The sequence below is a fragment of the Cupressus sempervirens genome, chromosome 11 (genome assembly GCF_028749045.1).
Source record: "Cupressus sempervirens isolate cs-2001-9-10 chromosome 11, ASM2874904v1, whole genome shotgun sequence".
In the NCBI taxonomy this organism is placed as follows: Eukaryota; Viridiplantae; Streptophyta; class Pinopsida; order Cupressales; family Cupressaceae; genus Cupressus; species Cupressus sempervirens.
In genome coordinates this window covers 759425356-759439831 of record NC_143128.1, presented here as the reverse complement: position 1 = coordinate 759439831, position 14476 = coordinate 759425356, and the positions used below count along the sequence as shown (strand labels likewise).

The window sequence follows — 14476 nt, the reverse complement described above, 5'->3', positions numbered from 1 at the left end:
TGTATCTCCAATGGAAGCCAGATGGAGTCTCATGAGACCTTGTCATGCTGAAAAGTTATCCTTGTTAAGCCTTAAAATTTCCCTCTTGTAAGACATCCTAATCTTTAGCTTAGATCCTTGAATTCCTTTCTGCAAACACCAAATGCTCTGATACCAATTGTTGGAAATATAGATGGAGTAACTCGGAGGGGGGGTGAATCAGTTACCACAAAAACAAATCCACAGATCCCTTAGATGTCTTAAAAAAACTAATTGCTACTATCACTCGGTAGCCACACAAAAAAAATATTGTAACTCGATAGATGTATGGTATGTTATCTTAACAGAACTTAAACATTCACAAATATTTAACATGCATGCATAAAAGAAATAACATGAACATGAGAGACACCAAATTTAATGTGGAAACCCAATATGGGAAAAACCACCAAGTAACTAGCTACCAATTTTCACTCTTTTGAAGTTAGCCCTATTAGGAGCCAACCCTATTAAAAGTTACAAAACACACTGTTAGGTGTGACCTTGTTAAAGGATTTAATCACCCTGCTAGGAGTGGTCTTGCTAGAGGACTTTAGAACAATTGAATAGAACTATTCACCTTTTTAGAGGATTTACAAAATGGTTGTTAGGCCAACTCTGTTAAGATATTTAGAAATCACTGCTACAATTGTGAGAAAGTAATAATGAAGTGACCTCAATGAGATGCAACTAAACTTTATAAATACGGATCTCTATTTTGCTTCACTAGATCTTCTCTGATCGAATAAATCTTTTTTGTTCCAAAAGGATATCTGATCCTTCTTCAAAATTTGTTCACACTTTCCTCTTCACACAATCAACTCACTTGCATGCTCGCTCATTCGTCCATACATTAGAATTCACAACTTGACTTTTTATTTATACCTTAAAAATTATCCAGTCTACTCATTTCCAAGTTACAATTATCAATAATCATTACATCAGTAAACTAAAATCATTACATAAAACAATTAAACTTTATTTCCCAAAACAATGAAATCCTTTATTGGCCAACCCTTCTCAGTAAACATTGCTCCAGAAATGATTTCCAGTGTTAACCAATTGAAGCTCGGTGAACATTGCAAACTCTGCAAAATCCTTTGGAGACCAAGTGGACTCGATAAACACTGACTTTCCTTTGTTGACCTTGTGAGCTCAGTAGAAATTGACTTCTGCCATGAAAACCTTCATCACCCAAGTGAGCTTGGTAAGAACTATTTCCATAGAGTAACTTTTAGGAATGCTTGATAGACCCTGAAATTTGTTGTTCTGACCAACTGAGCTCAGTAGACTCTGTCTAATAACTAATATGTCATTTGTGTAACATCAAAGACAACACACAATTGAAAAATTGTATCCAACACATAGAATTTCCTAAACAACCTTTGCAACAATGCAAACCTCTAAATGCACAGACATGCTCATAGGTCTAGTCACATAATGCAATGAGTTTGGATCTAATAATCACTAAAAGGTTTAATTTAAACAATTAAATAAGGATATGTTGACCATATAGGATTGACATTGGAAAATATGAATAGTTGAATCACTAACTCCATGAGTCACTGCTAGGGATATAAATCCTGCACACTATAACACATGATCAAGTGTAATTGCATATAATAACATAGTCAAAGCAATAAATGTATTAAACACCTAATTTAAACATTTATTCAATTATACTGAAATAATTCATTTACATCACTCGCGTTCACATAAAGCATAAAGAAGAAAGAATGAAGTAAATAACCATAGCATTAAACCCAACACATAACATAATCAGAGATATGTCCAAATATCGGATAACCAAATATCATCACCAAACCTACTGTCATCTCAAAATGGAATCATCATGCAAATATGATAAACTGGACAACATAGTAGTCTAACGTCTAAGATACCAAAATCAAGGTATAACATCTTACCGCCAAGTCATCTCAAATGCAGAAATAATAACATAAGTACAAGTATCTATCAAAAAAATATATAACAAGGTATAGACTGCAAACACGAGAGGCATTACAAGATTCCTTAGTTCCAATGCAATTCAAATATTTTTGAGAGCTTCTTTACAAATTGAATTTTGTGATTCCAAAAGATTATATCAAATTTTTAAAAAATTGTGGTACTTTTTTTGAGATTCCACATTTGTAAAAAAATCCATGGTTCTACATTTTGTATGATGCATGCCAAAGAGTGACTATAAAATTACATGAAAATTGTATATTTTGATGATCAAATTATGTTTCTTCTAGTTTTTCATTACTTTACTATATCCATGACTCTATGGACTTGACAATTAATCTTTATGTCAAAATTGAGTTGAATATGATTATTTGTTTGTTGAAATATGTGTTGAGTTTGCCAATTATGTTTCCTTTTAGATTAAGTATTATTATTGACCTATTATTGGTATTGACATGAATGTTAGTATATGATTATCTTTTTAAAAAAGAAATAAAAATTTGAATTTTTCAAACTTAGTACTAGATATACTCCTTACTCTCTTAGTTATTGAGTTGAGAACGAATATTCTTCTTTTTAAATGAATCCAATGATTCATTACCCTTGTTGCTATCCTTTTATTTTAGATACTTTTGTCTCCCAGTGTTCCTTTTGAGAATGGTTGGGGTTTGGGTTTTAGAGAGAAAGTGGTGGCAAACCTAGAGCGACTAGTTTACTTACAAGAATTGATTTATTCAAAAAGTTTGAGAGATCCCTTCTAAAATAAAATGTATACGTATATCCTACAATTTCTACATTCAATAAAGATACCCATGGTTTTATTCTCAATGTATTTTTTCTTAAGATTATAAAATCCACCCCCAAATTATAGGCATCTATGGATGATTCCAACTATTTGAATGGAGTGGGAAAAATCTTGGTGCCATTCTATCTTCTCATTCAAAACTTTGGGCTAAATTTGAAAAGTCTTTTTTAAACAATGGCTTCAAATGATGAGAGTGTTTGAATCAAAGAAATATTTAAATTCTATCAGTGAGGGTGATTCTATTGAGAATGTTTTGATAGCTCGTACAAATCATCAATCTCAATCTTCTCATAAAACACTAAGTTTAAATTCGACCGAATTGGATACACTAAGGGCCAATAAATGAAGTTGAACTTTTTTTTTATGAAAATGAATAATCTATAAATTATATACAACACCTAAAGTTGGCATTTATTAGGGTTTCGATAAAACAAGAGTCATCAAACAAAGTGTTATTTAAGCTATTATTTGATCTTTACTTATTCTACTATAATAGTGTATAATGTTGTGTTTAATTTAATTAACTATGCTTATATGCTTAACTAGAGGCAAGTACTTAGCTACTTCGTGGCACTTGTTTTTTATTGAGTTATTTGAGTTTACTGAGCAAATTGATAGGACATCAGTTTACTATATATTTTTAACTAGTTAAAAATGGACTAACACTATCATGGCCCACTTCCATTTCCAACTAGTCACCATTTATTAGATTGGAGGATTTGCATGGAATGTTAAATTAAAATCCGATTTCATAAAGCTTCCACTTGCGATTAAGTTAATGAATTAAATTTTTTTTCTCTGATTATTTAAAAATGAGTATTCATTTTATTAATAATATAATTAACAATTGATATATATTTTTTATCTTTATTAATTTAGTTTTTTAATATATATTTTTAACAGTTTATTACATAGTTTTAAAGTGCATTTTTAAATTTTTAATAGATGACAAGTTTTATGTCAAAATTACATGTGTTAATATTATTTATATTAAATTAAAAATAATTTTAAAATAAATTAACATGTAGTTTATTATTTTAAAATTATATATATTATAATTTAATATTTTGTATTTTAGGAATAATTGAATACATGCTTTAAAAATATTAACCTCTTCATTTTATAATGGAAAATAGGTTGTCAAATCTATAGGCTAAAATTCTAGATAATTGTTCTCATCTCTTCTCTACTTTAAAAATAGTGAGATGTGTAATTGATTTAGGATAAAGCCAAATATGGAAATATTTTAAGAGGCATCCATGCATCCAAACTTCACAGGTTTCAACGTTCTTTTGTCATCACAGCCATATGACATTCCTTTATAAGAATATATTCACCAAAGATCTTATAAAGATCTTGATATAATCTAAGATGATAATTGTTTAAATTCAATTAATATATAAATTGTGTTTTATTTTTGTTTTATTTCATAAACTTAAATATGATATCTGAAAGCCTTCAGAGGCAATGTTCATATAATTTTATAAAAAACATAGTATTACAATAAATGAAATAATCTTATTTGTCACATTTTATAAAGGTAATCTAAATGATGGGTAATTTATTTTTGATGATCTTAGTCAAATATTGTATCTTCAAATTAAAAATGTAGAAGAAAGAAGTATTATTATTTTATTTAGATAAATTAGTTCTTTAAACTTTCAAGGTAATAGGATGGAGTAATGCTTTGAAAGAATAACTTATAGCATGTCATGTATTAGGAATATGATTGAAATTACTCTTTTAATTCTCAACATATTTTGAACAAAATTAATTCTACATTTTCCCTTCTTCTACACTTCCTTCTTGCTCCCTTACAGTAGTCAGGACTTAAGTGCTCGTGCAACCCTTGTTTTCATTTAATTTTATGTTTAGAGGAAATTTTATATTTAGAGGGAATATTATGTTGATATTATATTATGTCTATATATGTATGTATATGAATATATGTATATGTATGTATTTATATATATGTAGATACATATATATACATACATATATGTATATATGTATATGTATACATACACACACACACACACACACACACATGCACTTCTACTTATTCAATTCATTTTATCTTTATATTTATAATATTCATTTATACTTTCTGTCATATATCTTTCAACTACATAGATTTAATATTTTTTACAATTATTGTGATTTATTGTAGTTGCAAAGCTAGCCTTTTCATTTGTAAGATTAAATTTCAAATATTTGTTTATTAGCCTCCTTTATTTTTCTGCTATGTGCCAAATATATATATATATATATATATATATATATATATATATATATATATATATATATATATATATATATATATATATATATATATAACAAAATTTAGTATGTGATAGTATTTAAAGCATCTAAATGCATGAATAATAAATCCACCGTGATACTCAAATATGGTACAAGCTAAAGGAATAATGAATCTACATATATCATTTTAGGATTCCTTATGCTTATTTTCCATCCTTGTCCATAAATTTTGAGGTTTTAACCTAGAAAAACTTATCTCTTAGTGTTATAATGAAATTCTAGAAAAACTTATCTCTTAGTGTTATAATGAAATTCTTTCAAAGGTAAAAATATTATTAGCTGTCAAATAGAAAAAACCACAAAGTAGATTCAGCAATTAGGTGAGCGACATAAGAGAACTATACAATGTGTAGAATGTAAGTCTAAATCCAATGAAATTATCACAAACATAAACTTACTAGACCTCCAAACCTAAAACTTTTTAGAGTAGATGTCTAGCAAGAAATTCCTAGCTATTCATTAACAAAGAGTACAATTTTTCATTTTCTTGAAATATTATATCTTATTTCAAATGTGAAATCCATTTATGTTAAATTATTTCATTGCTTGTCTTTAATATATATTTTTATTAGGGGTTTTTGGTTTTATTGTTTTATATTTTTACATTGACCCTACTGACCCATGGCCATCATATTAGGGTCTAACTTTTTAATATATTTTTATCACAAACATTTCTAGTTTTTCAATATGAGACTATGTGTTTGAGTTTTTTTTTTTTTTTTAAATCTTTAAGTAAAGTCATGAGATACCATTCTTCCAAATAGTGTTCTTTATATAATTTTCACTTCTCCTACATGTTATTAGCATGTACCCTTGTACTGGGTGCAACATTCCTTCACGTATCACATTTGATCGTAGCATATTTTTTCCTTACATTGGATTAAGCACTAAGGAGTCTTTCTTATCATTTGCATGAGTACTTGAAGCCACTTGAATCAATTTCCTTTACAAGTGATAACAATAAAATGCTTAAAGGATAATATAATTTATACCAGCTAGGGATAAAGTGACCACAACTTTGAGTGTTGGGGTATGGTGCCTATAGAATCCTAGCCAATAATAGAAAAATATCCAAATAAGATCATACATTTTCTAGATAATAAGATTGATGATTATATAAACACTTAAAAGCACAAGAATTCTCGTCATCTCCATCTCCTCTTTAATCACCTAGATCTCCTCTTCACCTTTCTCTTTTTTCATCAACTATCTCTTGCATCTTCATTATTTTCCTTTTTCTTTCTTGTTGCATTGGGATCATTCAATGGATTTAAACATCTGATATATGTCTCTTGAATCCAATTTTGATTCAATTGACTTGCTCCGAATCTCATCACCCCTTGATCAACTAATCAATCCTTGTATCAACTTATCTTGCACTAGTAACAAATGGCCTCATCGTCTCAATTGACTATCAACTAGTCCAATTGATTCATTCCATTTGGTTATCCTAATTATTTACATCAATTGGTTGATTATGCTTATCAAGTGTCCATCATATCATTTTCTTAGTGTACTCCATAATTTATTATGGTGTTGAAGCATTTCACCTAACTAGGCTAATTTAAAGTGTATTATTTCTACCATATACCACTATGAATCACTTTATAGGAATCATGACCTTATTTCCTTCTTGTTTTTCCTATTAAAACCCTTTGATATCCTAGTTAGAGAAGTTTTTTAGCCCACTAAAAATTAGGGGAAAAACAATTTCTCTATACTATGACCTAATTTACAAGTACACTTTTCACTCGGTCCTCTATCCACCTAAAGTCATTGTTGGATAGGATGACCTAACTCAATATCTTCACCACTTGTCAATATCATTGATGTGTCTGACCTAAGAAAAAAGAAGTATAGAAATTATTTGGCTCCCTCAAAATTGGCTTGTTGAAAAAGGATACATAAAACCCCTACACTCTTTGTGATTAATATGAAACTTTATGGTTTAAAAATTAAAGCCTACAACCCTTTGAGATTCAATAAGAGGTAAGGAAAAAAATCCCTCCCTTTCGACAAAAAAATCTAAACTCTTCTTCCAATAAATGATAAGTGGGGAGGAAGAAGAGTTTGGGAAGGAAAATTTAACAAAAGTGAAAGCAACCCACTAAGATCCTATTAACTAATGACCCACTACAAAGAAAGGTAAATATGCCTGGGTGGTCAACTATGACTCGAAGGAAGAGGGATAGAATCTAGGAGTGGAAAGGTTGTGGGGAAGGGAGAAGAGGGAAATATTGAAAACGAAGGAGGTGAAATAAAATCAATTGAAAGTCTCGAGAAATATTAATGAAGGTACGGCTCTAATACCACTAATGTAGATACACTCTGATACCACTGACAAAGGGCCACACCACCCTTACCAACTCATGACAAAGAATGCAACAAGATCTCTCAAGATCCAATCCAAACCCAAGCTAGCCCAAATCCACACTATGGTAGAAACCTCTAAGATCTCAACTTGTGCTCGCAAGCCACCAAGAAACCTCCTTGTTTCTAAACCATAGCCACTAGCTCTTCTCACAAGCTCTATCCAAGATCCAAGTGTAAACTGCCTCACATTCGGCGCTCTGTCTACACACTCACAACTCCACCATAATCCTTCTATAAACTCCCTCACATTCGGCGCTCTATCCACAGACTCAGAAAAACTCACTCTTCACTTTCTCCTCTTTCTCTTTCACACCTTGAAGCCTTCCAAGCTTTCCAAGCTTCCACTTCTCGAGCTTCTACTCCTCAAGCTTCTCCTTGAGCTTCCACTTCTCAAGCTACTCCTTGAGCTTGATTTAGAAATGCTCATATGCCTTGCTTAAATAGGCACTTACCACCCCATGCATGACTTATCCACAACCTTCTAGAATTCCTCCACAACCTTCTACAACTTCCAAAACTTTCTACAATATCCACAACTTTCTACAATATTCATAACTTTCTAGAATTCTACCCACACACCTCGATAAATGGAATGACAACCATTTATTTTTTATTTTTTTCTATTATGCCACCTATGCACCTTGAAAATAGAAATCCTCTTCTTCTTTCTTTTCTCCTTTTTCCCCCTTTTTTTTATTATTTCTCCTCTAATTTTTGTCACTTTCTCTCTCCTCCACAATTTTTTTTTTTTTTTCCAATAATTTTCCCATGCAAGATGCTCCTGCATCAGACTCCCCTGGTAGATAGAAAAGTGTCCCATACTTTGACGCCAAAAGAAAAATCTACCACCATCTTCATCTTCACCTAAGGCATCCACCTCAATAGGGACAAAAAAACCACCATGCAAATCCTCCACACTAGCATCTCAACCATCCAATCAACATGCTCATTCCCAGGAACAAACTGAACATAATGCTTCAACAGAAAACTCTCATCCACATCAGCAACTAGTGAATTCACACCCATAGCAACAAACCCCACATCAAAAGCCACATTTAGATCTCCATCAACACATGCCAAACTCTCAACACCAGCAACCTCATTGCTCACAAGAAGATGCTCTGCAATACATAACTCACCTCCAAAAACTGGATCATCCATGACCAAGTGCTCTGCAACATACAAGTCACCACCAATATCAACTAGATCATCCGTGACCAAATGCTCTGCAGTCTCCATGTCAGACTCTACCAACTGATCATGAAAACCAATCTCCATACCAACATTAGCAAGTTAAGGAATATCCTCAGCAACAACCTCTAGTTGCTCTACAAGTTCTGCATCAGACTCCACAAACTGATCAACAAATCCAACCTCTTCCACCTCAACCTTGCGATGCCATCTTCTCTCACGAACCTCCTTAACTTGATCAGCCAATCTATCATCCAACCGAGAAAACATCTTAGAAAAATTCCTCTCCACTATATCATGGATTTTGGCAATCATCTTAGGGTCCAATCCTCTTGGAGCCATCTCCCAAGATCTTCATAAACCCTCTACAACAAATCCTTCCCATGCTCCTTGTGACAACCTTGAATTGTTTGCAAGTCAGATCACAACCTGCCACCTCGCACAAACAATCAGGAACCACATCACAAGTCTAGGACAACGGATTTACAATCCACAAGCTCTCTACAATCATGCCTCAACAAGTTCAGTCTTCCATCTCCACATCAATTGATCAATCTGCATGTCCTCCCAAGGTCCTAGTGCAAACTGCCTCAGCTTCGACGATCTGTTTACATGCTCAGGAACTCCCACTCTAATAAACTTCACCCAACCAAGGTCCTGGTACAAACTGCCTCACATTTCGGCGATCTTCTTGTACACTAAGGAACTCCTACTTTGATAAACTTCACCCAACCAAGGTCCTGGTATAAACTGCCTCACACTTCAACAATCTGCTTGTACACTCAGAAACTCCTACTCTGATACCACTTAATGAAGGTATGGCTCTGATACCACTAATGTAGATACACTCTGATATCATTGATGAAGGTACGCTCTGATACCACTGACAAAGGGCCACACCACCCTTACCAACTCATGACAAAGAATGCAACAAGATCTCTCAAGATCCAATCCAAACCCAAGCTAACCTAGATCCACACTCTGGTAGAAACCTCTGAGATCTCAACTTGTGCTTGCAAGCCACCAAGCAACCTCCTTGTTTCTAAACCATAGCCACTAGCTCTTCTCACAAGCTCTATCCAAGATCCAAGTGTAAACTGCATCACATTCGGCGCTCTGTCTACACACTCACAACTCCACCATAATCCTGCTATAAACTCCCTCACATTCGGCGCTCTGTCCACAGACTCAGAAAAACTCACTCTTCACTTTCTCCTCTTTCTCTTTCACACCTTAAAGCCTTCCAAGCTTTCCAAGCTTCCACTTCTCGAGCTTCTACTCCTCAAGCTTCTCCTTGAGCTTCCACTTCTCAAGCTACTCCTTGAGCTTGATTTAGAAATGCTCATATGCCTTGCTTAAATAGGCACTTACCACCCCATGCATGACTTATCCACAACCTTCTAGAATTCCTCCACAACCTTCTATAACTTCCAAAACTTTCTACAATATCCACAACTTTCTACAATATTCATAACTTTCTAGAATTCTACCCACACACCTCGATAAATGGAATGACAACCATTTATTTTTTATTTTTTTCTGTTATGCCACCGATGCACCTCAAAAATAGAAATCCTCTTCTTCTTTCTTTTCTCATTTTTCCCTTTTTTTATTTTTTTATTATTTCTCCTCTAATTTTCGTCACTTTCTCTCTCCTCCACAAATTTTATTTTTTTTTCCCAATAATTTTCCCATGCAAGATGCTCCTGCATCAAATCTACAAATAATAACTTCAATCATATATCATATAACATGGGAAAAAAATGTGTGGACTTAACTGAGGATGCAATTCCAAAGGAAGAGTATGCTAACATGCCAGTTGTTAAAGATAGTTGCATCAATTGCCAAACTACGACCAAAAAGTTGATGATAATTAAAACCAAATTGGGCATGTTAAGGAGAGAGGTTCCTAACATGGAAAGGAAAGTGAGAAGCATTTTAAGGTTCAATTTTCGTGTAATGCATATAGTTTAGCTACATCTTTATGCCTCTTGTAGAGAAAGGTGTTGGGAAAAGATGCCAAGAGTGAAGGAAACTAAAAGGAATTATTTGAGTTCCGAATGAAGAACTCGAGGCAAGTGCTCCATCAAGTTAGATGTGACATCAAACCTGTTGGTCACACATAGTTTCTTCTAGGTTTTTATTGTTACATTTATTAATTGTCCATAAGGGCTTCTTATCATTAAACCTTTTTTGTATTAATAGACTAGAGTTATGGTTTCAAATGAACATTTTAGGAGTTTTTAGTTTCTAGTTAGTTATAGTTGTTTGCTCACTTAAATATGATTCTAAGATGAACATTTTAGTTACTTATAGTTTGTTGCTAGTTATGGTTGAGGACATGTTGTTAGACTATGTTTTAATTATTTTTTATGTGTTGTTAGATATAGCTTACAACCTATTTTTTTATGTTGAATTGTTGTTAGTGTGATGTTGATCTCTAGTTGTTTGGGTTATGGTTGTATAAATGATAATATCCAAATTATTTTTTTGCTTTCTAATATTAAAAAACACAAACTTTCAAATTCCATATTTACAAATATAAAAACTTTACTAATGTAATTATCATAAAATTAAAACATCATTCATCAATAGACACATATATCAAAACATTCTCTCAAATAAAAACTAAAATTTAATAAATAATAATATTATAAATATTCAATTTTTAAATAATAATAGTATTGTTGTTACCATAGAGATTCAAACCCTTACTTTGTGTTTTATTTATAAAACACAAAACAATATTTTAAAAAATTACATATCCTACTCCCTCCATTTCTCGCTCTCGCTTCACATAAATTAAAATTTAGATTTTTATCAATAGGACAATTTATTTTTGGTCCTAGTGAGTTCGTCTTCACAGATACTTCTTTTTCGTCCTTAGTACGTCTTCACAAATCACGTGTTTGAAGCAAAAATATAAAACAGGAAAACAGTGAAGTAAAATTGTAATTTTTATAGCAGCTGAAAATTATAATGTATATACAAGTAAAAGGAAGAGGAACTTTTAGGAAAAAATTTAGAAATGATTGTATAAATATTTTTCACCCTCAGATTGCATTATGTTTCTGATGAAGGATCATTACAAGACTTTTAAATCTGAAATTTTTAAGGTTTCTTCCTTCTGATTCATTACATTCTCATTATAGATCATAAAATTATATAATTTCAAATATCGATAAATAAATATTTATATAATAAAAATTAAAAATCCTCACAAATTTTTATAATGAAAAATATCTATATATAAAAGATATAACTTTAAAAGTTATAGTTTTTTTTTTTTAAGATCATACGATCTAAAATATTTTAGAAAACAACAGAAAACGAGAGCAAACAATTTGCTTCTTTGTAAGAATGTTTCACTGAATCAGAGGTCTCTCATAATCTTGATTATTGCCGCTGGAGTTCCTATACATACAATAAAGTACAATTTGTGCTGCACCCAGCAATGCCCCCAATCCATTTGGAAGCTGCATAAACAACAAAATTATTGTTTTTATAAATATTGTAGTTTATTTGGATTACAGAATTTGAATGATCTGATCGGAATTTAACACATTGAAAAAAATTTATAAAGAAATCTAAAAGCTTAAAGATCCATTTCAAACTGCGAAAGTTTTAAAGCTGTTGAAAATAGCAAAAAATTACCGCCACAAATATATCTCTGCCCAAAATGCCATAAAAAAACCAGCTGAAACCGCATAGAAACACACTGAGTGAAAGGAAGAAAGGCATAAACTCCACGCTTCTTGTCTGGACTACCAATTTCTGCGATATAAAAAGGAATGCATAGACAATCTAAACGTTAGGGCAGATTTTGTTGGTTATAATTATGAAAATATAGACAATCTAAACAGTTAAATCACAGAAAGGTTTTCTTGAATATCAGAGAAAGATAAATGAGTTGAAGTTAAACAGTTTCCATAACACCTGCTAAGTGTTTTTGCTGATTATTTCTGTAATTCAAATTTACTTCCACTGTTAAGAGCTATTAACCATTCTCATTCTCAATGAAGGAATGAATCATATCTTTTACTCACCATTATAGACAAGGGAGCAGCAAACATGGCTACTGAAACAGCCACCCCAATGATCCCAACAAACAATTCTCGTCCTGTGCCATGAAAAACCAAAACAGAAACTACAACAATTGCAGCAAACAAAACCACAACTCCAATGAACAGTTTCAAAATTTTCATCTGCAACATCCAACAAAACACAAGCATATCATTAACATTATCAGATTTCTACAATCTGTTAGTAAATATCAATTTGTTTCTGAATTGAATTGTGCTTATTTTTAATATCATCACATTCCATGACCCATCATCAAGAAAGAAAGTGCGAGAAAGAAAATAAAAAGAGCTCTATCATTTGTTATTTCCTCTCATTTCTATCTCATACAAGAATTACCTCTCACTTCTATCTCATGGAAGAGTTACCAACCACTATTATAACATGATGACAATCTTAAGATCAGTAAGTTGTTTAAACAAGTCAAAACTTAGAATGTATCGAAAGATAATCTTACCCTGTATTTGGAAGGGGCATATGTCAAGTAGAGAGAGATGTAAAGAATCTCCAAGATGACACCACATCCATTAACAGAGGAGACGAGGAGGTTATCAGAAGTGATCCATGGAAGGCCATACCAAGTGTAGACAAGGCAGTTGAAGAGGGCAGCCACATATGGAATGCCTGAGTATTCCTCTGTGGATCCCCTCTTCACCACAGATATGAATGTAATCCTGCATACATAAAACTCTCTCTTATAAGATCTGGCAACCATCCATTGGAGAAAACATTTTTAACTATTCGATCAGATAAATATTAATAGAAGAGATTTCAACAATAAGTCATAAAAGAGATTTTTACAATCAGTTAGACAATCTTTTCTAGATTTCATTGTGTATCATTTTTTAATATCTTCGGATTCTTCTCATCTTCATAATAAATCACTGAGTGTGATTCAAAAGATTGATACAAAAATATGATACACAACCAAATAAAAAACAAATGCATCTCTAATACAAATAAGCATTGCCAACAGAAACCCATATAAGAAAGAGGCTTACAGAGGAACTACAAAGAGAGAAATTCCAAAAACATTTCCTGAAATAACCAAACAGAATGTATTTCATTAGAAAAGAGTTGATTGATCTGTTATTGATGTCATTTGAAAGGGAAAAAGGGGCAGTTTTTCACAACCAAAAATGCCGAGTATAAAATACAGACTGATCGCCATTCTCTGCTTTGCTAACTTGAAATCTTTACTTGGTTTTTCGCTCTCCCATCGACCGGTCGAGAATAGAAACGAGAGATAAAGAGCACAAATTATTGAAGGTTAAAGAACGTGGGAAAAGCTCCATCATACAAATGGTTGGCCTCTACACATAAGTGTCAGATTATCTGTGGAAACATTATTTCCTCGTGGGGAAATTGTTGTCCACAACTTTATTCCCAAAACTTTTCTGATTTCAAAAGTATCTGTCACAATAGTTAGAGAATATTGAGTTATGAATTAAATATTTGTAGAAAGGTCTCTAATATAAGAAAAAGAGTTTATGAGGGTTTGTGCTCACAATAATTCTTCAAAATAGATTTGGTGGCTAACTGAACTTCCTCTATAGTTTGGAATTGAAGGATCCTTGTTTAAGAAAAATATACATAAGGGAAAAAAATCTAGCCAATCGATTAATGCTCATGACCTCTTAGTGAGGTAGAAGGAATGCAATAACTAACAAGATATTTCACGAAGAAACTCCCTCAATTGATCAACCTAATCATATGGTAGTG

General features: G+C 32.2%; 1 protein-coding gene across 1 annotated transcript; it reads right to left on the bottom strand.

Annotated features, from left to right (window-relative positions):
* Positions 1 to 11959: 11959 nt before the first annotated feature.
* LOC149531822 (bidirectional sugar transporter SWEET1-like) lies at positions 11960 to 14030 on the bottom strand. The gene is made up of 6 exons (XM_089810154.1): positions 13889 to 14030; positions 13756 to 13792; positions 13212 to 13428; positions 12721 to 12879; positions 12329 to 12448; positions 11960 to 12150 (listed from the first exon to the last, which is right to left on the bottom strand). The coding sequence occupies exons 1-6, from the start codon at positions 13923 to 13925 to the stop codon at positions 12040 to 12042; spliced, it is 681 nt and encodes a 226-aa protein (XP_089666280.1). The 5' UTR covers positions 13926 to 14030; the 3' UTR covers positions 11960 to 12039.
* Positions 14031 to 14476: the final 446 nt, after the last annotated feature.

Bases quoted from the DNA above. Each gene is read 5' to 3' on its own strand.
- LOC149531822 (XM_089810154.1), bottom strand. From the start codon at position 13,925: ATGGCGATCAGTCTGTATTTTATACTCGGCATTTTTG. The intron at 12,449-12,720 runs GTGAGTAAAAGA...TTTATATCGCAG, and splicing joins CTGCTCCCTTGTCTATAATG to AAATTGGTAGTCCAGACAAG. The intron at 12,151-12,328 runs GTAATTTTTTGC...TTGTTTATGCAG, and splicing joins GCAGAGATATATTTGTGGCG to CTTCCAAATGGATTGGGGGC.